Source organism: Centruroides vittatus, unplaced genomic scaffold, assembly GCF_030686945.1.
Source record: "Centruroides vittatus isolate TY-2023 unplaced genomic scaffold, ASM3068694v2 contig_364, whole genome shotgun sequence".
Taxonomy (NCBI): Eukaryota; Metazoa; Arthropoda; class Arachnida; order Scorpiones; family Buthidae; genus Centruroides; species Centruroides vittatus.
In genome coordinates this window covers 6240828-6267908 of record NW_027122188.1, presented here as the reverse complement: position 1 = coordinate 6267908, position 27081 = coordinate 6240828, and the positions used below count along the sequence as shown (strand labels likewise).

The following is a 27081-nucleotide window of genomic DNA, read 5'->3' as shown; positions in this document are numbered from 1 at the left end:
ACTAAAGCTTCACATTCCTTTATAAAATGAAATGCAGATTCAAAACAGTTGACATAATTGACATTTATGTATCGAAGAATTAAAAAATAATAATTATTATCGATAAATATTGAGTATTTATTTAGTTTAAGTTGAATTAATAGCTTTTTAATTGGTAGATCAATTGGCATCTTAATAATATATCGGTATTACTGAAGGAATGATTAATGCGTGGAGGTACCAGTTATGGAACTTTGACTTATTTAAGGCTTGTTAATCCCTCAATATAGAATTTGAGAATTCTGTCTCCATTAATAATGCATTAGCTTAGTTAAATTGGTCTGTATCAGTGTCAAACAACAATCTTACAATAAAATTAATTAATTATAGAAAGTTTGGAGTCATTTTTACTCAACAAACAAAAATTTTTAAGTTAATAGAAAAGAATTATGAAAGAGTAACAGATTTAGAATCGTATTATTATAATTTTCTATATTTATAGAGAATTGTTATAATAATACATTTATATTATATAGGCCCTAATATACAGATACACTTAATAAACGTAGAAAAAAATTTTTTTTTAAGAATGCCATTAGCAAGTATTCAGTTTTAGTCTATTTACTTAATTATAAAATGATTAATCAATATGAAATTAAAATCTACTTTCAAGATAAAAACCTTTGATAACAGAATATTAAAAATAAATTATTTATCTTTTTAGTTATATTCTATATAATTTTATTCAAGTAATTCATGTAACGAGTTATATATTAATATAAACGTATATTAAATTTAAATATATATATAGAATTACTATGTGCTTTTTTTTATTTACTAAAAGACTTCCCAGAAAACAGACAAATATCTTAAGAAGAGGAGTCATAGAAAAAATTTATTTTGTACTTAGTTTTCTATATTTTAATATAAATTTATTTTAAGGAAATGCTGTTAAATCTAGGCAAAAAACAGTAAAAATTATTATTATTTTTTTAAATACATTCCTTTGTATTTTCGGATATTTCTGTTAAAATTAAACACGTTACTAAAGTTTATTGATGATAATATCCGAGGATAAAAATGTATGTTAACCGTATTAAGGTCGATTTATGAAATTCCAGTTCATTTCGTGATGTTCTTATCAATAACGTTATCAATATTGATAAGAAAAATCATGAATTGTTCTTCTGGCTTGTCTCGACTTCTTACAAAGAAATAGATCATAAAATGCCAAGAAAATTGCGCTTAAGTAATACGTAATTACAATCTATTAACTAATTATACAGACGTTAAGCATTTTACTTTAATTTATTGTATATAATAATTTAAAATTTGATTTTTATATGATACTAACTATAATTTTTTAGTTAATTTTTAATTATTTTTAAATATATTAAACCCGAAGCGAAAGATATATCCTGTTAGAATATTTAACTATTGATAAATATTTTATTTGTTTTTTTTTAATAGTAAGAAAACTTAAAAACTTGTCCTTACGTTAAAAAATAAATTATCGATTTAATAATTAGACATATATAAATTACCAACGCTAAGTATTTATAAAAATTTAAATAATATAAAAGCAAAACTTACATACGATAAGAGAGCGATCAATCAGTTTTATTAAAAATACTTTAATATGGAATATTTTTTAAAACGAATCCAAATATAGCTTTAAATAGAAATGGAATTATTATACTTTAAAAAAAACTCGATTATTGTTTAAATTTACGAATTATCAATTCATACGTCATTGAAGGTAAATTTCCCGCTCGCCTCGATTCCATTTTCAGTAGATTGGGACTCAACCACCTGCGGGTAGTACCGGTCAGGTGTGCTACTATAACCAATAGCGTGACGTGTTGTGTTAAGGTCTAAAGTTTTCGTGGTGGAGCTTGTGTGTTTATGTACTTGCGGACGTAGTCGCCGAAGCAAACAGTTAAAGATTATTACCCATCTTTCCTTTCGTCTTCCTATGTTTATAACATGCTTTATTTGATAAAACGAGTGAGTGGTTGCCATCCAAGATGGAGTCTCGACCACTCCCGTCCACTTGTTGAAGGACAAGATGCCGGCACCGGGCCGTCCTAAGATGGTTTACCACTTCATTAGGCCTGGCGGGAGCATTAAACAGGAGTTACTGGCCAGGCAGAGGTAAGAGATCAGAATGCGTAGAGATGAACTCGATGCTTAATTTCGTGTATGTAAGGATAATGTATAAGGAGTATTATTTGACTTATCCGTCAAATAAACTATCCGAGTAAGTTTTTTGTTTATCCTACTTTAAAAAAAATAATTTAAAAAAATCAATGTGAAATTGTATTCAAATTAAGTAATAATTTAATAATCATTTTTGTACTTTTTAAAATTTTTTTTATTGTCGGTAAATTGGGATATATTTTATATTTAAAAATTAAGTAAATAGATGAGTCTTTTATTAAAAAGTCACCCATTTCGAGTGAATTTCTAGAGGCAGCTTCGAAAGATGAAATGACTTTCGTATAATTTTTCTGTCTAGTAAAGGATAGCGATTATTTAGGTAATAATGATATTCGTTATTGTTTGATATGTGCAACTTTGCAACAAATAACGCACGAAGTTCAAACTTCAACCTGTTGTAATTGACCTCGCTCCGGTATAGACTACTTTTATGTCTGTACGAAATATTTCTTTCTGTACATCTCACACTAACTCTTTATTGTTGTTTTCTCTAAAAGTTCTGCTTTACACACTCGTTTATAATACTTTAAATCAAATTTTCTTAAATGAGTGTTGATAAATGATATCTTTTAATCTAACTACTTAAATTTTTCGTTATATTTAATACATTTAATTAATATTTTAATATATTTAAAAAAGCTTCATTTAATTCGTTAATTTAATTAATTAATACACGTGAAAGTCGCACAAATTTAACAATTCAATTGAATTATGTTAGGTTTAATTAATATAGAAAATGGTTCAATATTTATTTTAAAAACGTAGGATAATGTAAAATTTTAAAATCTCGTCGTAAATTGTATAAAAATAAGCGATAAGGATAATAAAAATTACAAATTAAAATAATGTCCGAGTAATTTGATAACATCTTAAATTAGATTGAAGTACTTTAAGCTTAATATTAAATACGTTTGAGGTTGGAAATATTCATGTAACTGAATATGCCGTCGGTAAAATTAACAGTTGGATTAAAAACAAATGTAAAAATGATATATTTATAAAAATATCGGATAATATTTTTCTATGAAGTAATTAAATAATTTGTAGTAAAATATTTCTAAAAATATTTCATCGAAAACAATGCTTTTATGAGAATATTTTCCCTACGTTATGTATTTAAAGTGATGCATTTATTATAAATTAATAAAGGTAATTTAGATTTATTTTATTTATAGGATTTTTATATTATTTTACAATGACTGCTTTTTTTGTTTTAAATTTGATTTAAATGGCATTTTTGGAAGTAAAAAAAGTAAAATAATTACTCGTATTAAGTACATTCACTTCGATTATCTGTATTGAAACTTCCTCAGAAACTATTGAAGTAGGCAAGTAATACTTTCCTGTATTATTAATGATAACATTTCTCTCCTAAGTTTAGATATTAGATCAGTCTCACTCGTTACTCTTTCTGTAATTTAAATCTACATTTAGCATAAAACTAAATAAATCAATATTAAAAACTGTTCCTATTAATTACCATGCAGTTTCTCTTGCTGTTTTCTTTCAGTAGCTTTCACTTCTTTCGGGAATTTTTTTTTAATTTAGCCCTTCTAATCTAATTTAATAGTTAATTATTATAATAGATAATTAATAGTAAAATAATTAACTGTATAATTGTATTGTACTTAAAAAAAACATTGTTTTTGTTAATATAATTAGATTTTAATTTGTTAAATATAATTTTCAATAAATATTTAATATTCCAAATTAGTATAAATTCTAAAAATGGATTTTTATTTTTATTTTTATCTTTACTCAGATTCAGAATTGGTGACGTTAATTATAAAGTTTAATGAGATGTTAAATGTAAAAAAGTATGTAAAACTTTAAGTTTGCTATATTTTTAATTAAATTTCTTCTTCTTTTTTTTTTTAATCTAAATTTTTCTTCGTGGAGATTTAAATCGAAAACATACTTAGCTTTGCCACAGTTTATTTTTTTAATTAGATTCAGAAAATAGTATCGGTTCAGTTGATTTTGTTTTTATAAGAATGTCTGCTATGTCTGAATAATTATCACATTTTGATAAAAGTTTATCTGTATCCGATGCACACTGTTTGCATACGTCATCTGTAAGTTACTGAGTATGAAATGAGAAACAGATAGGGCTACTAAAGATCCGGTCCTTCTTTAACCACAGTTATTTCGCATTTGTTTGTCTGTCCCGAAGCAATTACGAACTATCCCTCGGCTAAGTTCTTTATATCAGGTGATTCACCTGACGATTAGTACAGGTGACCCGGTCCTCCCATGCATGCCAGGTTTATAGGTAAAATCCTTATATATGTTTATTATTTTTTCAAAATTCATTCCTTTACGCTAAAGATCTATTGAAGAATCTATGATATGCAATTCCATATAGGTGTGGCCAAAAAAAAAGGCTTCTTTTTATTAACTTGATGCCATTTAATGATTTCGGTCAGTCAGTTTTTATATCATTTTTCTAAATGAAGTAGAAATGGCATTCGGTTTCGTGACTTCGAATTTACTCCTTTTTATCACTTCAGTTTGAATTAGATTTTTAAACAATGTTCTAACCTATTATAATTTAAAGCTGTTGATTCTTTAATTTTAATAATGTTTTCAACCAAATTTTCATTTGTAGTAAGGAGTTTGGCTGTTGTAATAAAATTTACCAAACTTTTTAACTGTATTATAAATAAATAATTGGGAATGAAAATAAACAAAGTGAAAATATATATTAAAAAAAATATCATATACGATCTGAGGTTTTGAAGAATTTAATAGAAAATTAATGCAACAATAGAAGAATAATATTGGAGTTAATTTAATTAAAGCCATGTAAGATTTATTCAGATTAATTCGTCTATAAAATTAGTAAGTGCTGGTCATGGAGATCACGTAACTTTTTAAGTCTTTATTTTGCAGGATCTTTTAATTTATACTTTAATTTGCATAATTTAACTATAACTCTTACAAAGGAAGACTTATTTATTTTTAAAGATACCTTAAAAGAACAAGACGTAGAGCTAAAAATTAAGATTTTTATTTCCTATTTTAAAAGGTTGTTTTAGTATCATAAAGCTTTGAAAACTGCTTTGTTATCGGTAATTTTTACGATGTAAATAATCTCAAGATAGTAGCAAAAAATAAAATATTATATAACCTGACGATTATACGTAAGACAAGGGTTTGTAATTTATGATAAAACTATTTAAGTATAATAAATTAGCAGTTGATTTAAAATTTTTGTGGCTGTTTATCAGTTATTAAGAGGAATAATGAATCGTTTTGTCTTGCTCTTTGTTGGACAGGATATATTACTATTGTTACTGATTACTGGTGATTCTATTGTAGATGCTGTTGCTCATTTGTCTGAATTACTTCAGATCTATAATATATTTGTAATTTCTCAATTATTTTATGCTTTTACTTTATTTTCAAAACTTTTTTTTTTTAAATATTCCTCTACAGAGTCAAATTCAAAGTTAATTTTTTATATAAGAATATTATAGTCTATGTACTGTAAAATATATATTAATATTGAGAAGGAAATAAAGCAATTTTATGAAATAATAAAAAGATCATATAAATGGACGAAAACTTTATTATAAAATTAATTATATTTAAATATTTATCTAGTTGCTGCTTTAATTACTTTATTAATTTTTTTCCTTTGATCGTCTTTTCAATGCAAAATTAATAATTCGAATGGCATTAGTGATTAGCATTTTAAAGTATACTTTCGTTTGACAAATTGAGATTAAACATTCTGAACTATAAAATTATTAAAAATAAAAATGTAGCTCATAATTTATAATCTTTATTCCGTTTTAAACATTTTAACGAAGGCTTACAATAGCTTATTTTATGCGATAACGTTTAAAGATTTCATTTTTTTCCCTTTATTATTTACCTTCAGTTTTATGGGATGAACTGAACAGTATATTCCCTTGGTGCGAAAATAAAGGAAATTTTATTGTCCATAAAAATATAATTAATTCTAAAAATTTTCTACTTTTTGTTTTGCTGTTGTTATATTTTTAAAACGTGTAACTTTTATTAACCAGAGTATTGGCTTTTTATATTTTATAACAATAACGTAATAACTAAACATTAAAGCAATTTTCATTTCTCATAAATTACACCAAACAATTAAAAAGTATTAATCTTATTAATAAATTATTATGAATAAATCATTATTATAAGATTAATAAAATTCAAAAGGTGATTAGGAATGGATGAAATTAGCAAATTTTGTTTCGCCCCTTTTCCAAAAATTATGAAGTGTAAACTATCCAACAGGCTAAAAAAGATAATAAATATTCTTTTAATAATATGAATAACATATTAAACCATCAACAGGAGCCCCAAACCAATGTTTTATATGAAAATATTTCTCCAAAAAGTTCCCCCGAAGAAAAATGTCTCAAGTTTTATTATAACATTTATTTTCTGCATTAAATACTGCAGAAGTTTTTAAATTATAATCCACTTGGATGTTTTTAATTTTAAGTAAAGTCTTCGAATAACAAAATTCGAATTTGTTTTTATGCGCTATTTAGCATTAATTAAAATGCTTTTCTCATAAATATATCATAAAACTTAGTAGAACTATACTGTGTGCAACACATTAATTGCATGGCATGAAATATAACATTTTTAAACCAAAAAAATGAATATTTAGAACGATTTTCAATGGAAGGTATCAATCATTTCGATTTATGAATACAAAATTTAGTGTGCTGTGTAGCATCTGTTTATTATTATAATTATATGGAATCGATGTAGTTGATAATGTAACATTTATTATAAAACATATAGTGTTAAAACACAATGTTTTTTCAATTACTTCTTTATAAACTAATTACCGACTCTAGCATAAATTAATTATTTCATTAATATAATAAAGTATATACGAATTACACTTACAATTTTTCAATTTTTCATAAATGTATGCTATCTAATATAGCCGATTAGAACTGTATCGTGATACAATACAACAGTTATGAAAATTTATTTTTTTAACTGCTGTTACTTATTGAATTTTAAATATAAATATATATTGGACATTTTAAAAATACATATTAATAAGCAAGCAGAGATTTATGTATGCATATATTAAAGTTGTGTTATAAAATCCTGTATAAAAATTGATAAATAAAATATATTTTATAATTTTAAAGAAAAGTAAATATGAAATACGTATCCTTTATTATAGTATTTATTATATTTCTGGGAAATTATATACAACATTAAACAGAAATTTTATCACACACACGAAATTATTAATGCCTTATATGTCTGCCAATATGTATTTCGGCCCTTTTAAAGGGGCTGTGATAACCCTTTCAAATAAATAATATACTACTCATGTGTTAAAAGTATATTTGTACTATATATTATAAAAAGGGATTAAAGGCTAATTGATATATTAAATTAAACAGATAGGGCCTACGAATAATTTAATGTTTTTCACGACTTTTTTTGTTTTAATTTGTCAAAATAGCTAATTTTATATGATATATTTAATTAGTTTGATGAAATTAATCCCTGGAACGATGACGAATGTCGTCCCGAATAGGGAAATGTTAACTCGATTATAATGTAACGGCACTCTTTTCATTCTGTTCGCTGCTTTGTCCACTTCTATTTACAATAGATCATATCCAGATTATTCAGGATTTTACAAGAAGTAGAAAATGAGATTTCTGTCACTTCCATTTTGATAAAGTTTATGTAAAATTACGGGCTTGATCATAATCTAAGTGACATACCTTAAAAATTTTTATTCAATTTTTTTTTTTTTCTATTCAAAATTAATGGCGAGGAGACCAAAATTAGGAACCACAAAGCTCGTATATAAGTCATTTGTTTTGCTTAATCTTCAAATTTTATCGTTTTCTTAATTTCACGATGTAAAATAGGATGTAGTAATTTAATTTTTTAATATATATAAAGTGTATTTTTTATTTTCTGAACAACAATCTCAATTCGAAAACCGAATGCCGATTCATTTTTAAACTTTCTTTTTGTTTTTTAATGCCATTTAAATTTAAAATAAATAAATAAATAAATGAGAGAACGCTTTCACACGTATATTCCTTTGTATATGATCTTTTCACACGCGATTCTGTTCAATTGTCGTAACTTAAGTAGCTTATTTCGTTACGGTAATGCTTGCTTTGTTGATTAATTATTTTTATTATTTAACATCTCATAATATTTAGACCAAAAAAAAAATAGTTAATTGAGAATTTTATTTTATATTTATAATTACGTTTGAAAGTTATAAGATTGTATATTAATTTAAACTAATAATAAATATCCTGATTCGGTTCATCGTCTTGTGTACTCAATGATTTTGTATAGGGTAATAATACTAGGATTTGTATATTAATTCTCTTGATATATATTTAATTAGTTTGAAAATTTTTCTATAGAAGACGAGTTTATGTAAATCTGGTTCTCTTTTTAAGGATTATAATTTAAAAAATATTATGGAAATTGTTCGAGTTGCCTTAATATTTATCAAAATTCAATATTTCATTCGTTTCACATTAATTATAACTGAATTTTTTAAAAAAATTATTAGCAAAATATGCAAAAAACTAATAACAGCTGATTGCCATTTCGTTTTCAAAAAGTTCTATTAAATATTTTATTTATTAACTTAATTATTACCATTTAATCTCTCAATATTTTTCTAATATATTTAAGAAAAATATTGAGAGAGATTAAATAGCAATAATTAAATGACAGTAATAACAATAATAATGAAATGAAGTAGTTAAAAAGAGTTTAGCATTCAATAGAAGGAATGTAATCTTGTAAAGAAAATATTAAGCTTTTAATAGCAATGCACTAAATTCTAGTTAATCTATGGGAGGTCTGCATTTATAAAAAAGAAGAAAAAATGTATGGGAGGTCATGTACTTACAAAAAAAAGAAAGTGATAGGTGAAAAGGGAAGAAAAAAAACCAGTTCATTAGCTCGACAGACCTAGATTTTTCTTTCAAACTAAGCGATTGTGTGTGAAATCACATGACAAACAAACAATAGAGAGCCACGGACAAAGAAATCAGTCTCTGTCGTCAAGATGGTTTTAAACCAATGCAAATGATCAACACCATACCAATGACAAACTGTTTCGATCACGTAAGAGGAATCAAGTTTAACCGGTCGTCCTCCCTTCGAAACAATTCGAAAATGAATATCATTTTTTCTAATAATTTTTGAATCCAAGTAAATATCGATGTTCATTGCAAACAGACTGAAAAATCGAACTTTTAACTTTATAAATTGTTTAATTCTAATTTAAAAAAACAAAAACAAACAAAAAATTTAATCGTTTAGCTTATAGAGACTTTCAACACCAAATTAATTGTGTCTGTTGTATTACAGATGATACGTTTCATAATAGGCTTGTTTAATCTTGATAAGTAATAAATATGGGATGAATTAAAGCGAAATTGCTTGTTAAAATACAATTCTTGTAAGCTTTTAGAATAATAAAAATAAAAATAAAAAAAAAGAATGAACGAGATGCCACGTTTAGATTACATTTATAGACAGATATTAGATTACGTGCGCTAATGCAATATTGATGTTAAATTAAAAAGAATATTTTTACAGTTTTTGAGTTTTACTTATCATAGGAATATTTATGTAACAGAAATGACGGTCAACGTACTATGATCTACTGTTTCTACGAGGAGAAAAACTAGCTGTGTAAGTATTCTGAAAGAGAACCGCTAGTTATAATAACCCTGGTGAAAACTATTTTTTTCCTTTTTTATTTCCATAAAAGTATAGTAATATTATGAATAAAATCATATAGGCTATGCAATATTATTTTATTTTCGAGTGTTTATTTGATAAATTGAAAAAAAAGAAAGAAAAAAACAAATTATTAAATTTCTTTTATTCGTTTTTTAACTTTAAAGTAATTGTTTGTAATTTATAGCCTTTTAATCATACAAGTTTCATTCAATACCGAACGTATGACCCACTTCACAAAGGGATTATTTAACATACGTTCGTCACATCTGTGAGCATTTAAAAGGCTATTTTTGCTGTCTTCCAGGTAGCAACAGCAAAAGATGCTCTCACATTCAAGAAACGTACAGCATATATTATTAATATGAAACTCGGTAATAAATGTTTGAGCGTTACAAGTCTAATGGAAATCTTTATATTCGATCTGAATCTTCGAGTAAAAATATCATCTTCTTTTTATACATTTGTAATTGATTCTAATATAAAATTGTCAGCCATTAGAAATGCTTTTCTTTAGAATAAATTTCCGTTGATACTCATGATTTATAGATCTGTAAAGTTGATTTTATATTCAAGTCGCAGTGGATAATAAAATGACAAGGTGACAGTAAAATTTCGGGACCCAAGACGAATACGGTCAGTGACATTTCTAATGAAAAGTTAACTAAATGCTTGACTGATTGTTTGCTCTCGTCAGGCCGAGGAGAAAGCATTTCGCACTTAGTCGAATTGTATCTAATTGGAAAGTTTGATCAGGAAATGACCAATAATTGACAGTGAATATAATTAATACAGCGAAATCTTTTATGCAATTACTCTCTAACCATAAAAGAATTCAGTTATCTTCAATAATTATCGACTATTTCGTTCAATATCGAGGATAATTTATCGGAAAATTGAAAATATTACTGGTAAAAACGATCTCTGTAAACCGAAACAATCGTTTTAATTAAATATTCATGCTGTTAATTAAAACTATTATTTAATAATTAGTAAGATAAAGTGATAACGCCCTTATCAATTACAACAAATAATAATAATTTGATAATTTCATTATTGTAATTTTAATATTAATTTATAATGATAAACTGGACTAGATTCTTAATGTCGGACCTGGTTGGCGGTGATCGTGTCAAGGACATGTCACGCTCTACAGAAAATGCTCATTAATACTGTAAACCCATAGTCGCGTGACATCATTAAGATACAAATCCAATAGGGATAGTCTGAATAGAAGATGCGGAAGATAAATTCATTTTCTAAGAGTTAAGTCATCGTACATAAAATGAAACTTATAATTAATTAATAATTTACTCGAATTAATTTTTTTTAATCTAAATGATCAGACCTATAAATCAAAAACTATCAGTTTAATTATCTTTGTACGAATAATTACAATACATTTTGATGTATTTTGTAAGTTTATATCGTTTCTATTTACTAATTGAAAATAATTGTTTAAACGTTCACCTTTGTAAAACAAACAAATAAATAATAATCTGTAATTATCTTCATTATATTTTTAGAAGCGAATTAGAATGTACTGTACAGTAAAATACAGTACAGCATATGGAAAATTCTAATAGATGTAATTATAATTTTTTATTTTATATTTAACAAGATATTTTCCAATTTCACTAGTAACCATTTACAGAAATAGGATGATAATTGTTAAAGAATGTCCCTCATTTACATTTCGTGTGTGATTTAATTCGTTCTATTTCGATTCATATTACCCCAAATATTAATTAAATCCTATATAATTCAGCCAAGATCCCCGTTATTACTATTATTAACTCTATTTTTGTACGAAAGTTTAGAAAAAATTTTTATTACGTATTCTCTAAAGTATCTTACCACCAAACTACTTAGTATATAACAACTATTGAAAAATGAAACGAAGAAAAACAGTGCCAAAGGCATTTCGCACTTTGGGGTCTGATGAGTAACCATCACGACTAAAGTAAGAATTTTAAAGCCGTTTAGGTACACGAGAATCAAAATTTCCTTTTTATCAGATGGAAAAACCACTTTCCTAATGCATAAAAAGTAGAGCAGGCATAAAATGGCAAACCATTAACACCGCTGATGGTCATATTAAAGCTCACGAATGGAAAGAAACGATTACCACAAATCTGATTCTGTCAGATCACTAACCATTGTGGACATGCTACTTTATGATTCCTATCATTGCACGCGAACAGCGGAAGGGATCGTTGCCTTCCGAAGGACGTAGCCTCTATCTCGATGACCAATCGCCACTCTAGAATACATCAACTATTTACCCTGCAGCTTCCTAAACCTGCTCCCTGCTCTTTTTGACCATGCAATGCTGCAAAATGTATCTTCTCATTCTTATTGCCGGGATGATATATATATATTTTTTCTTCCCCTGCCACATAGTTGACTTCAAATATTAACTATTAATGTATTAGTAATTTATCTAATTTAAAATAAATTCGAAAAAATGTATTACCTTAAATGTGGTTCGAGTATACATAATCGAAAATTACTAGAAAAGAAGTAAAAATTCATTTATTTTTATTGTTCATCATTCGAATTCTCAATTTTATACAATGTTCTTTATATGATATACCAGTACTTATAGCTTAAATGTTCATTGTAAGCCTATATAAATATTTAAGATGTAAATTATTTCACGAATGTTTGATTTAAAAAAAAAAATAATAATAGTGAAGTAATTTAGATTTAATAAGCCTATTTTAAAGGCAATCATCCTACAAATAGAAAAAGTTGTATTTTGATAATTAATTATAAAAAGATATTTACAAGAGAATTTTTTGTCGTGATAAGGAATTCTATTATTGCCACGGGGATTCGAATCCAAATTCAATCCAGATACTAGTGATATTTCATAACTAGTTCATGTCAGGATTTCGTTCTTCATCTCTCATTCATGCTGGGTGACCCATTGAGGGTCAGGCCAACTGTAATGTTTCTCGAGTCTGTATGGGCTCTGGTCCTCGTAAAAGAAATCCTGCTCACAGACGTAAACGTTTGCAATGATCAAATCAAGAGAGTTTATTTTTTAAGATATATATACAACAGTCTCTGTATTTGTAAAATAATAATTTTTTACGTTGATTCAGTATATGCTTTTCTCTCCATTTTATAAATTTCAATTCAGTTTTTTTATACAATTCATATTGATTTTATCCATTAAGTTGTTATGTTTTCACACGCTACGTTTCTTTTAATTAACAACAAAAAATATAACTAAAGTTTAATTGTCATGTCTGACCGTCTAGTTTTTACTTTTTGCATCATGTAACAAGACTTGAGGAAAGATGATATCAAGGATTTTCATCGTCGATTAATCTATAATAAAAACTCATTGAATATCAGATACACACACATTTTTAACCTTATAATTATCTCTTTGTCTACACTATTCCTAATTCATTCTTTAAATAAAGAAAACATGTCATTCGCATAGAAGGAATATTTGTTAAGAAAGAAAAATATGTAGGCCTATATTGAAAGAAGAGAAAACTTTCGAATATAAGATATAGTAAGATATTCAAATATCTTACTATATCTTTATTCGATACAAAAATACATTATCAATTAAGTATTTTTTTAACATCTAAAAATAAAATAAATATATCGTTTAAAGGTATTCAGTATATTAAGATTGATATTTTAAATTAGGAGCCCGCAAAATTTTTTTACTGTCAAGACTGACCGCAAAAATGCATTAAATACTTCAAGGATTTCTCGATCTTTTATCGACCTTCTCTTTTTGCTGATATAGTTAATAATAATAATGCACCATGAAATAGCAAACATTTTACACAGACAATCAACAATCAACAAGACAGGCCCAAAATTTCTTACATAGGACATCACGTACTGTACATGAAACCCAAAAACGACAACACTACAAAATACTTACTTCATGTATTACAAATAAAAATATGCTATCATAGATAGCATATTTTTATTACACATTTCTCAACAACATTCACAACATTCTCACAGAAAGGCTGTTATAGAAACTACACGGGATGCAAAGAACAGTTACTCATAGACTCATTCATTCTACGACAATCACACAAACAAAACAGAACCTACACATAGCATGCATAGATTACAGAAAGGCATTCGACAGCATTCCACACTCGCGATTAGTAAATACACTACACCTATACAGAATACATTAAATACTCATTACGTTTTTAAAAAACAATGCAACATTGGAGAACAAGATCACTACAACTCAGGCTTCACTACTCGTAACATCAAAACAAACCAAACACACATAAGGCGAGGCATTTTCCAGGGAGATTCATTAAATTCACTCTGGTTCTCTCTGTCCTTGAATCCACTATACAATAGGTTAAACAACATTAAGTATGGATACGACATTAAACATAGAAAACAACGCATTATCTCACCTCACGTACTGTACACGGACGACATAAACTCTATGCATGAACATAGGCACAGCTAAATCTGCTCAGAAGTTATTCACACTTATTCCATTGATATTTAAATTGTTTATGTCAAAGCCAATGTAATATAATAATATATATACTGTATAAAATCTGCACACAAACACAAACTATTACAAACCAAGGAAACATATTACAAATACACGCTCGGACGATTATAGAAAACAATACAGACAAAATATATTATGATCGTGCCATAATCACAGACAAAATATAATCCATCACAATGGACCAGACAACATATTCATTGATAAACAAAACAAAAATCACAAACCCATAGACATAGCTGTACCAAACACCCACGACTTACACAGTACATAGTCTACACTAAAATTTAGTAAACACTCAAAATTCGCCCACGAAATAAAGCATCTATGGAGAATGGATGAAGTATTGTGCCAATAGTCTTTTCTTGCACACAAAAGTTTCGAAATATGGCTTTACAACAGCGCATACATCACTCTACAAAAAGCTGTCACACTAAACACGTCACCAAGTCAGGAAATTCTTAAATACAGATACATATACTAACAGCACGTAAACAAAACATTTGTAGTTATACCTTGACTTTGCACTGGAATAGAACTAGGCACCAATATATATTCCAACAACACCGCATAATAATAACAATAAATCTTCTGAGCCAGTATTAATTCACACACTCTTTTCATAGAAAAGTTTTACTATAGTGTGCAAATTTACATGCTGAATCCATTGAACTAATCATTTTTAATGAATCGTTATTAATTAATATTTCATTAAAAATGTTTTATCGACCGCTTTGGGGACAACTGTTTTAAATTGAAGTCAAACTTTTTAGAATTCAAAAATAAATGAAGACATTGTAATGCCTACTTGTATTAATAAGTAAGGTCTATGCTACTTAACGAACAATTGCTATTTTTATGTATTAGTATAAAAAGTTTGAGTAAGAATCCTTGTATTGAAATTTTTGATTAATGTTACCTATGGTTCCAAGATGGCGGCTCGTCTCTGATTCCAGCAAATAGAAGAAGGGAAACAGTGGGTACACACGTTCTAACCTAACCTATTCTAATAAATTACCATAATTATTACCAACAAAATTATTAGAATAGGTTAGGTTAGGTTAGAACGTGCGTCCCCACTGTTTCCCTTCTTCTATTTGCTGGAATCAGAGACGAGCCGCCATCTTGGAACCATAGGTAACATTAACCAAATTTTTTATGAATTATTTAATATTTGAAAAGAAAATTGAAAGGGAAAGTTAGATGCAATGCTTTTTAATTCATTAATAGTTATTAAATAAGCTTTAAAAAATCTTGAACGTCAAATTTATAATCGTATAAATAGAAAGATTATTATGCATTACATTAAAATATTTATATCTTCTAATGTAATTATAGTTCTAATTAAGTCAGAACAGCTTTTACTCTTGATTAATATTATTTAAATTGATTTAAAGAATCATTTAAAAATTTTACATATCATTGATTTGTATTCTATATTACTCTACTTGAATAATATATTCATTTATTCAATGTAGATTATGCAAATGGGTTATAACAAAAAATAGTTTCATACTTTTGAAAAATGTCTGCAAGTTACAATATAAAATTATTTATTTTTACAAAATACTGTAATACATTTTGCAACCCGGTGATTTCGTTTAAGTACCGTGCGTAATCTTGAATTGATTTGATTTTTTTGCATTAATTTTATACAAAAAATAGGCTTATATATTGAAAAAATCTGATTCATTTTATAACGATAATATTGTTTAAAATTATTTTTATTTTTCATAAACACGAATCTTATACTTAGTTCCTAATAAAAAATAAATAATAAATAATAATAATAAGTATTTAAGTAATTTTGTTCTGCGTGTAAAATGACTTCCTTAAATCTTTGTTTCAATCAACTTTGCCGTTGTCAAAACAACTGAAACTAGAAGTTTCTCAATTATAAGATGATGCTGTATTTTTGTTTATATTTTTCATAATTTCAATGACTTACAAGTTATAATAATACTTATAAGTTGATTGCCGGATAGCCGAGGCGGTTAAGGCGTTAGTCTATCGTTCTGGGAGATCCAAGATCATATCTAGGTGAGCAATTTCAGGAATTTTTTATGGATGGTCTGTCCCGAAATTTGTTGGGTCCCTCACCCCTTTGTGGGCACTAAGAGGGCCTCTTTTGGCAAGCCCATTATGGGTTCGGCTAATACCACAATGGATCGGCCGGGTGGTGAGGCACGGGAGCCGACATATCCGGTCGGACCATCCCTCGAAAAATTCCTGGGAATTTTTCGGCCCGTCCGGATTCATCGCGGGTCTGGATTTTAGAGTGTAATACAATATAACTAAATCTTAAGGAAAATTGGTAAATGGGTAGTTAGTTAGGTAAACCTGATGGACAACAAGTCTATTTCTATTTTCAACAAGTCTATTCGTATTTTAATTTAATGGTAAAAGTGGACCCGATAGGATTTTTTCCATTAATTATAATCAGATTTTCTGTAATAGATGTTGACAAAAGAATTTCATCAGATGTTAAGTTTGCCATAAAGTTCGGTTTACAACCTGTAGATGCAGATTGTATGAAATGCTATGGTCGTCGTAAATTAATTTATAGAAAGGATCATGATTTAATTTTAATTCGATGTCACAAATGCAAGCGGAACTTTTAAAGGTAAATTCGGGAAAATTTCATGAGGAACTATTTATTCCCCCATCATTTGGCATCTAATTTGCATAGACTGTACGTTGAGCACGACATGTTTGACTGTGGGCGGGAGTTATACAGCTGTTGACTGGCAAACTTCGTACGACAAGTTATGCTGATTTCCTTGTATAATTTATCCCAAATGAAAATTGGTGGACGTGGAAAGATTGTTGAAATCGACGAAACAATTGTAAGTAAAAGGAAAAACGAAAAAGATAGGATTTTGAAAGGAACCAGGTGGGTTGTTAGTGGAATTGTGCCTTCTGCCACGAAAGCAATCCCCAAGAAATCTGAAAATCGAAAGAGGAAGAAAGAAGAAACGTGTGTTAAAAGTACGGGAAAAGTGTCAAGTAAGATATAACAAGATGTCGTTACTAAAGATTTTGTAGAAATACGTTCTAGTTAGAAGAAAAATACAAGAAAAATAAATAAAACCATGTTAATTGTGAGTAAATTTTTTTTTCTTTCTAATAAAGTATTGTTAGTATTTGCGCTGTTTGCCATCTTGTTTGTGGACATAGCGTTCACAAACAAGATGGCGACCGGAAGTGCCGCCATTAGGTGTACCTAACTACACATTTATCGGAAAATTTTTTGCTCTCCTAGACTTAGACTAATGCAATTCTTTGTGATGTAATAATTATAGGTGTACGAGCATGGAGCAGGGGCACCGGCCCTCCCAAATTCGGGAAATACAGTCGGAAAACAAAGCATGAATTTGAAAAAATAAAAAGGCTAACAAATTATTAATGATGGCAAATTAAAAATTGGTACTTGTGTTTTTATTCGTGTAAAATTTTGGGAAAAATCAATTTCCTTTGCCCCCTTAACAAAAATGTCCCCTAAATGCCCATGGTAATAGTTGTTGGTAATGTAAATAAAACTTTTCCAAATGGGATAGAATCTGATTAAATCAGACAATATATAAAATCGTGAGATTTTTGCTGGTCCTTTTACGGGAAAAAAATCTTATATGAAATTTTGGTTAATGTTACCTATGGTGCCAAAATGGCGGCTCGTCTCTGATTCCAGCAAACAGAAGAAAGGAAACAGTGGGGAGGAACGCACATTCTAACCTAACCTAACCTAACCTATTCTAATAAATTACCATAATTATCATCAACCAAATTATTAGAATAGGGTTAGGTTAGAATGTGCGTCCCCACTGTTTCCTTTCTTCTGTTTGCTGGAATCAGAGACGAGCCGCCAGTTTGGCACCATAGGTAACATTAACCAAAATTTCTTGTTCGATTGGATTTCATAGAATTACCAATTTACTGTACTTCTTATTTATAAATTCAAGAAAAGTAGAAGCGAATAATAATTATATGCAGTATTCTGGTAATTATCCCTTTGCCATCTAGAAGGCCGGATGTCCGAGGTGGTAAAGGCGGTTGGCCTGTCACTTTAGGGACCAGAGTTTTAATTCGAGTTAGGTATTTTTCGTAAAACTCTGTTTCAGATATGTCTGATGTGGTCCTCGTTCATTATTATTCGACCGGCTGAATTGTAGACTTGATCGAACTCAGAATTAGTATGATTTAAAAAAGTATTCTTAGTGTCTTCAGGGCAGGAAGAATCAAGAATTTAAATATATATATATATATATGCTATGTTACAGTTAGATATTAAATAAAAACAATATAATCAGATCAAATTTGTCGTACAATACATGCTGCTACGACAAAACAATTTTAATTTTCATTATTACATTAATTTAATAATAATAAAATTCATTATCATGTATGCATTTCAAAAAGAAACGTTCCTTAAAACATGGCCATCGTTTAGAAGGGGCCGTTTTGAGAGGTTCGACTGTATTAGATTTACTGCCAACAGAATCACCATAAGTATGGAATCATCATCATATACCATACTTATCTCTCCATAGGTTTTACTAAGTATGGGAAATACACCATACTTGCCATGGCATTTATCTATAGCTTTTATATACAAGTTAACCGCGTTATATATTTTTTCATTTGTGTAAAATAATTATTTCTTAACGAAAATAAATACACTGTTATTTTAAATATATAATTAGTCCGACTGTTAATACATTTAGTTAAAATATTAAAAGACTTTCTAATACATTTTATTTAATTTACGATTAATGAAGCAAATTAGTTGCAATATTTAATTATAACTTTTTTTTAAAATTAATTCTCTTTAAATTTAATTGAAGTTAATATTATTCATCAATAAAACACGAATATTTACATATTAATTTAGTTTTTTAAATATATAAATCGTTGTTTTTTTTCCTTAATCACTTTTAATTATTTTCTGAATCTTTTTGATACTGTGCTTAACGGTTTTCATTTATTCTAAATTTATTTTCTGTTGACTTTATATATGAATGTTTGTTATTTATTATATATATATAATATTAATTATAGTTTAAAAATTTATTGGAGTAATTTTAGTACTTTTAAATCCTTTTTCCTTATTGGATTTTTTTTGTATCGTGTAACGTAATTGTGCAGCAAGTATTAAAAAACACTTAAGTTTTATTTATATTCCAGTTGTTAATCCTGTTTGTTTCTTATTTTATTTATTCTTTAACGATACTGTTGACATTTTTATTATAAATTTTCAACGGGAATATATTTGAGGCTTCACGGCTCTAATGAATATCTATGGACACGCGTTTATATTCAAATTTCAGCTTGAAACTCGAACGGCATTATTTATTATATCACAATTAAATGCTATCGAGCAAGAAGCTATAAAAGCGTCTCGTTCGATAGCATTTTATTGTGATTATGTCTAGGTAATCGACCTCTTGGACAGTCGTCTTGGGGCGGGGTGAATACATCTTACCTGGTTACTTTTACATCAGGTGCTTAACTGTGCAATTAGAACGAACAAGATTGTCTCCTAGGTCTACTGACAGGATAGTATTAACCCTTCTAAGTGTCACCTGGAATTGGGTGGTGCCTCTATGAATGTCATGCTTACACAGAAAAATAGTTTATATACAGTGTCAATGTCTTCGATTGAAGAAGAAAACTTTATAACTGTCAAATCTACGTACAAATATTGCGTAGTACATTATTATAGTTATAATGAAGATGCGTAAGAAATGTACAGCATAACAATATATCAAATATCCTTTTATTCATCGTTTACACTCGCATCTAGATCTTTATCCCTCTTTTAGCCCGAAACAATCCTTTATAATCCCCGTAAAAATAGGCCCTATAATTAATATAAAGTTGGAAAGAATTACCCTTTTACGGGTAATTCTTTCCCGTAATTGATGAATAAGAAACACTGACTTTTACGTGTTTCTTATTCATCAATTATCTGAAAGAGATTTCCCCATTTTTTTTATTATTTTATTTTAAGTTCATTTAAAAGTTTAAAATAAATATTTTAACAACTTTTTGAAGTAATAAAGATTTTTTCAGAATTTATAAATGATAGTTTTCAAATTCTGAAAGTTGAAAGTGATAAATTGTAGAATGACAGGTTAAAAGTTAGCAGTTGTGCCATTCATATTTCTTCTTGGTATGAATGTAAATTAAGTATTTGGAATGTATACATGCTTCTTACATATATATTGCGCAAAAACTAATTATAACTCAACGTATACTTGTAGAAATAAATGAATATCTTTTAAAATTATTTCATTTAATTTTACACTAATGGAATTAAGGGAGCAAATCTTAAAAATAGATTTATTACAGTAATATGCAACTGTTATAATAATACGTTATTTTATTAATTACGTACAAAGCAATGACATAAACAATAAAGTTCGCTACGCAACTTTTCGGAAACAAAAATGAATCATTGTGTTACCCAAGGGTTGAGATCCTAGCATTACATAACGTTTTTGTAAACACTCCCACCCCTTGTAAGGCATCGTAACGATTATCTGCATACCTACCTATTCATCCACCCATATCTGCCTTACGTAATTTAGGGACAGCACCTGTATTCATAAAACAAAGAATAATTTATAATTAATTGCGTTGATTGGCCTTGGATATTTGGAATAAAAAATTAATGTAATGTGACAATTTTAATTAAGAAATTATTTCAAAAAATTAAGAAAGTAAAATAGAACCGCGCCGTGTTCTAACGAAACCGGATCGCCGCCATTATTACCTTCCGGAATAGGAATCGTTTTCGTCTCAAACAATTATAAACACTAAAGTAATTAGGAAATTACTTAATAGATATATAACAACTATGAAAATATATGCAAATTACGACAAACTTTTGAATAAAAATATGCTGTAAATAGTCGAAATCGTCGATTAAATCTTGGAAGCGAGAGAGAAATAATGGCGAAACTTCCGGTTTGCTGGAGTGCTGTTAGACTTATATGATTGGCAGAATATACATCACATGCCCTAGATAAAACTTCGATTCTGTATCATTATGTTATTCATACGTACAGTATATTATCAATAGTTGTGAATTCTCTTTACCTTCGTTTCAATTATCTGTTAATATCAAGACAGAATTTATGTCGAATTATTAAACACACTGTAAGCTAACTTTAGTTATTTAATTTCATATAAAATGTCGTATATAGTGTTTAATATATTACACATTCTGTACGAAAGTTTTAAAATATTAATGGAAAATAGTGATAAAATGCATTTCCAATCATAACAACATGAGAATTGGAGGATATGAGATCGTGATGAACTGATTATCATCATTCGGTTTGGCTGATGCCATGGTTCTTTGCTTTGCTTTCTACCTTTTTTCTTCTCTGCTAATTCGAATTTATTTTGAATTTGTCACGTTATCGAACGTTTATAGAATTTAATGTGTATCAAAGCTGTGATAAAATCTTGTAGAAAATGTTTGTTCTTTTTCCATTTAAGCTAATTAATTGCAAGCATATAAAGTATTTTTCACATTTTTATTAGTCTAAGATAACTTTATTCTAAGCACTAATAGTGTATAAAATGAATGACACAAGATAAAAGTTGTTGATTTAGAATGGTAAGTGAACAATCCGTCGAGAAAGAGGCCATCGCTATTACAAGAAAAGATCACTTTTATTCAAACAATAGTAACTAAAAGAAGGATAATGAGAGATAGTATAGTCATAGATAGAGGAGTGGCATTGATGCTGACCTAAAACATTCCCGACCCTTCACCTCTAGCCTTTAGTATAAATGTTTCTTCTTTTTGTACACACCCAAATAGTTCGTGGTGTACAATAGGTTCGTCTTTTTTTCTTTTTTATCTATCCGCATCCTACAAAGTCGTGTCCATTGTGCGAGAACATAGAGAGATCTGTCAGACAGATATATTTATCTATCTCTAAATACTAGGCTGACAGAGTAAACTTGTAAATTCGAACTGTCGAATGGAGGTGACTGTTAAGTCGTACTCACTGATCTAAACTTCGGAGGATATCAGTTGGCCACCGTAACTAAGGACCGGGTGCAAGTGTATAGACACACCCCGTTACACTGTAATTTATTACCAGTTTTGTCTCACGTGATTATCCCGCAGGCCGAAGGGACACATACCACCTGACCAGTTTCGTGAAACAAGAGGACATTCAACTCTCTCCCCTTCCCTTCACACCGATTGCTATGAATGAATCTTCAGAAGTTAGAAATCTCAGGGTGAGCCACTTGCACACAAGATACTAGGAGGGAGGAAGTGAGGGTGATTCATGGAGGTCAGAGGTCTTCTAGCAAGGTTGGTGACCTATGCACTTCAAATTGTGGCTGGTTCTCCCTGTTCTTGCCAATGATGTAAATAATTTCTTGGAGCATCTCAAGTTATACAGAAACATTTATTGATGTCTAGGCTGTTGTTATAGAAATCAAAATTAATTTCATCTAAACATCATGTCGTCTCCTAAGAAGCGAATTAGAAAATCATTTTATATCATGATAATATTGAAATACAGTAATATAATAAGCGGAATTAAGGATCTATAAGACTACGTAGTCTCTCTAATAGACTCATACTGTAACTTAGTAATGTACAAGCACATGCAATGTTTACTGTTATTTTGTTCAATATTGACATGATTTATACAATATATACTATAAAAATCTCTTATAGTTCTATTAATATAACTATTATTTTATAATAAATTATTGATTATAGGCTAATTATTTGATTATTTTCAGAATTACGATAGTATAAAGTCGTCACAATTATTGTTTAAAGTAATCCATCATATTAAAATTTTATTGTCATGCTAACACTTGTTATAAATGTAAATCTAAGATATAATAATAATTTATAATTTAGCATGTGTAACATGGTGTTAACAATGAGAATTGTGATAGAAAAAGGCATTGATAAAATTTTCCAATAATAAATGCATAGAAAATATAAAGCAAATAATGAAAACTCTCAAATAACGAACGAAATAAGGTATAAATAATGTTGTTTAAACCTGATAAAACTGTGAAAACACGTCATTTAATAAGAAAAGAAAAGAAAATTTCTAATTTATAAAATATTTTATTAACTTTTTAAATTTTTTCAGATAGAAAATTGAATCTTTAATCTAAGAAATTTATTTAAAAAAAATTTTTGTAGCAATATTTATATTAGTAATGAAAGACATTGTATTTGTAATTAGCTTGTGTATTCTATGAATTCAAAAAAAATTAACAGTACTGAAAAAACAATAATAAAATTTAAAGTAAAAGTGATTCGTTAATTAAAGATTAAAATTTCGTTTAATTTAATAAACCATTTTACTCTTAATAAATATAAATTACTTATTAAATTTATTGAATAGTGGAAAATTATAGTAATTAAATTTAAATGTGTATTTGAAAATTAACCTTCATACACTGTGATAAATACACAGAATTATGGCCGAAAAAAGTTCTTTAAAACTCGAATCTTCAATTTATCAAATGTTTAGAATTTAAATTCTCTTCTCCTTTTAATCTTTAACTTCTAGCATATAAAGTGACAAGAGTAAATTCGATGTAATTAGATATTTGAAGAAATTACATCAAAGATTATTCGGTTTGAAAAACATACATTTGATATTAAATGCTATGTTAATTAGCTGACAGATTATTTAATTTATAACTGATTTTGTTTTGCAATGCTATAAGATATAAATAAATTAAAGTTTTATTTAAATCTTGTTTTAAAATTATTGCAAATAAATAATAAATATGATCCATCATTATTATTTTATTTATTATATTATTCGTATTGCAATTGCTTAAGAAATTATCTAACAGATTATACTTATTGTTCTGTAAACAATAATTTAAAATTTTGCATTAGTTGTTGTTTTTTTATTTTTTTTTATTTTATTTCTCCTTTGCAATGATATTGCTTAAAAGGAAATGGTTGTTGTCTTCGGTAACTTTGTTGTAGGTGAAGAGGGAGAGAAAGGAGGTGACACGAAACGTGACATTTGAGACCCTCCACGCCTTTCTCCACGTTCAAAACGGTCAGGTTGTTGGCTCAAGGACTTTTTTGGTTGACCGTCCTAGTTTATGACGGATAACGTGACGTGTAGATTAGAATATTAGTTTCGGTAAAAACTGCTTTATAATAGGGTCGACATTGAAAGGACCGTCGCAGATTATCCACCTACTCGACCGCTTATTGTTTTAAAACCTTTTATTATTACATTCTACATTTTCTGACCCGCTTGGCAACTTTATAATGGGGTACTAATATATATATATATATTTTTTTTTCTATTAAACGAATTTTAAAGCTGTATATACGGGAGAATTTACGAGTTTTAAAGGTGATTGCAATTATAGATCAATAGGCTCGTGATAGATCTAACCTATTTTCGAATAAAGTAGGATTCAAATATGGAAACTCCCAAAGTCTGGTCAGGGTTAGCAAGTAATGAGTTAATATCTTTCGTTTACGTGGAGATTCCGAAGAGAATACAAATAGAGCTTTACATACGTAAAAATCGGTACAAATAGATGTAAACGCCTTTTTATCGTAAAATACATTTGCAAAAGAAAATAAATAAACTTTCAAAATTCTTGCATAAATTGCTACAAGTTTTTACATATTCTATTGAATTTAAATGATTTTATATCCTATAAACAAGCTAATTCGGCACTAATATAACAGTATAATTCAGTATTATAATGTACTATATCAGGCTAATCTTTTGTAAATAACTTAACTACGTCTAATGTTTGATTTTCTAAATTTTAATTATGAGTAAGTTTAGAGCAAGATTTATGTAAATCGTAAATAAGATAAAAGCTATCGACTTGTATTGAATTTATAACAACTTCCACTAAAAAAATAAGTAAAGAAGAAATTTAAAATCAGTCTTATCTTTCAATAATAAATGTACGGTCAAACAATCATTGTATAGTGTAGTATATAAGCTATACAGTTACTTTTAATAAAACACTACTCGCTGTTTTCTTATTTTATTAAACTTTGATGGATGACAAAGTTTAAAATGATGAAATATCTTATTGAATATTTTATTTCCTGCATCCGAATGGGATTTAATATGCAATCATTCATAAGAGAAATCGGTTTCGGATGTAACCTTTCCCTTTTTCATTCGATTTCTAATATATTTATGTACGGACTCGAACATAATTTACGTTATGCAGTATGTGACAGTTCAGTGTTTACATTTTATAGTCGAATTTACTATCACATTTCTCATTTAAAAAAAAAAATCACTTATTTAGCTGCGATAAACGTTAAATTGTTGATGGCCCATATTAGAAGATTGTTGTTTATGTAATAATTTAGGCAAGTCGAAGAGTTTATTAAATTTAAAAATTAAAGACAGAAATTTAAGTTTTATGCATTATAAATTGATTTTATGTAAAATATTTGGAGTAATTGGGCAGCAAAATATAGAAGATTAGAAAAGACTTTCACTCAGCTGTGAATTGACAATGGTCGATGATGATGATGATGATATAAAATATGGCTAATTGGCTGCTGTTTTTAAATCGCAGATCTATAGATTCTTGCTGTCCGTCCGTCTGTCCATCCGTTATTTGTTAATCTCGAGAACGGAGTTAGTTAGATAAAAATAGAGACCAGATATGGAAAACTTAGCTTTATACGAACTTCCACTCTGGACCGGAAATCACGTGATTTTTTTAAAATTAAAATACGATTAAAAATTGAAACCGGCATTGTGACAAAATCACAGTAATTCGACTTTTGTTAGATATTATCTCAATGAATCTGACGATCGAATTTAAACGCTATCACTTTTATGATTTCATTAAATTCTTTTTGATTAATTCTAAGAAGTAATTACGTAATAAGTTTTTAAAAAATATTTGGAAAAAAAAGAGTCAAAATTGTTCAATAAAAATGTGAATATAATATTAGCTTCGTCATTCATTTATTCATTCATAACTGTTTCCATTGCTACAATTGCGCAACGAGATATTTACACTTCAATAATGACACTTAATAATAGGTTACTGGTTGACTGATAATTTAAGTACGTTCTCCCTTAATTTCTTTTTAAGTTTCTTTTTTTTACGTTATTATCTTTCGGAAAGAAACTTTCACATGCTTTTTTCAACCTTTTGGTTTACAACTGATTAAAGATAACTTCGGAAAAATCGATATTCTAAAGACATAGAAATTGTATTTCGATGGTCGAATACCTTTTTTAAAAATAACTTTTTATAAACTAAATTTAGCGCTAAACTTAATATATTTTTATTAGTATTAAATTAAATTTTAATTTAAAAAGTTTATAATGAAAATTTTTTGCACTGACCCATCTTTTCACATAGAAAAAATTAATTTAAATTCGACAATTAAGCGAATCACACGATACTGTGGGAAGCACGATTCTTTGTAAAGGTTATTATATGAAGTAATTAAATATTCGGCGAGAATTAAATTCATTACTTTATTAAATTAATATTAACAAACATGCCTACATTATTTAAATAACTTTAAAAAAATAATAATAATAATTAGGACGAAACAAATTATTATTAAATCGTAACGAATTATGTTTTCA

General features: G+C 27.8%; 1 protein-coding gene across 5 annotated transcripts in view; it reads left to right on the top strand.

Annotated features, from left to right (window-relative positions):
- LOC136975158 (protein Shroom3-like) overlaps positions 1-27081 on the top strand; it is a 222092-nt gene that overhangs the window by 73032 nt on the left and 121979 nt on the right. Inside the window, exon 1 of one of the 5 annotated variants that reach the window (XM_067270191.1) lies at positions 1859-2133. The exons of 2 other annotated variants lie outside the window; for them this stretch is intronic. In XM_067270191.1, the coding sequence (XP_067126292.1) occupies positions 2048-2133 (86 nt within the window). In that variant the 5' untranslated portion in view covers positions 1859-2047. Of the gene's footprint in view, positions 1-1858; positions 2134-2177; positions 2240-3984; positions 4017-27081 lie in introns of those variants that run through there. 2 more of the 5 variants (XM_067270192.1, XM_067270193.1) reach the window with 2 other exon arrangements.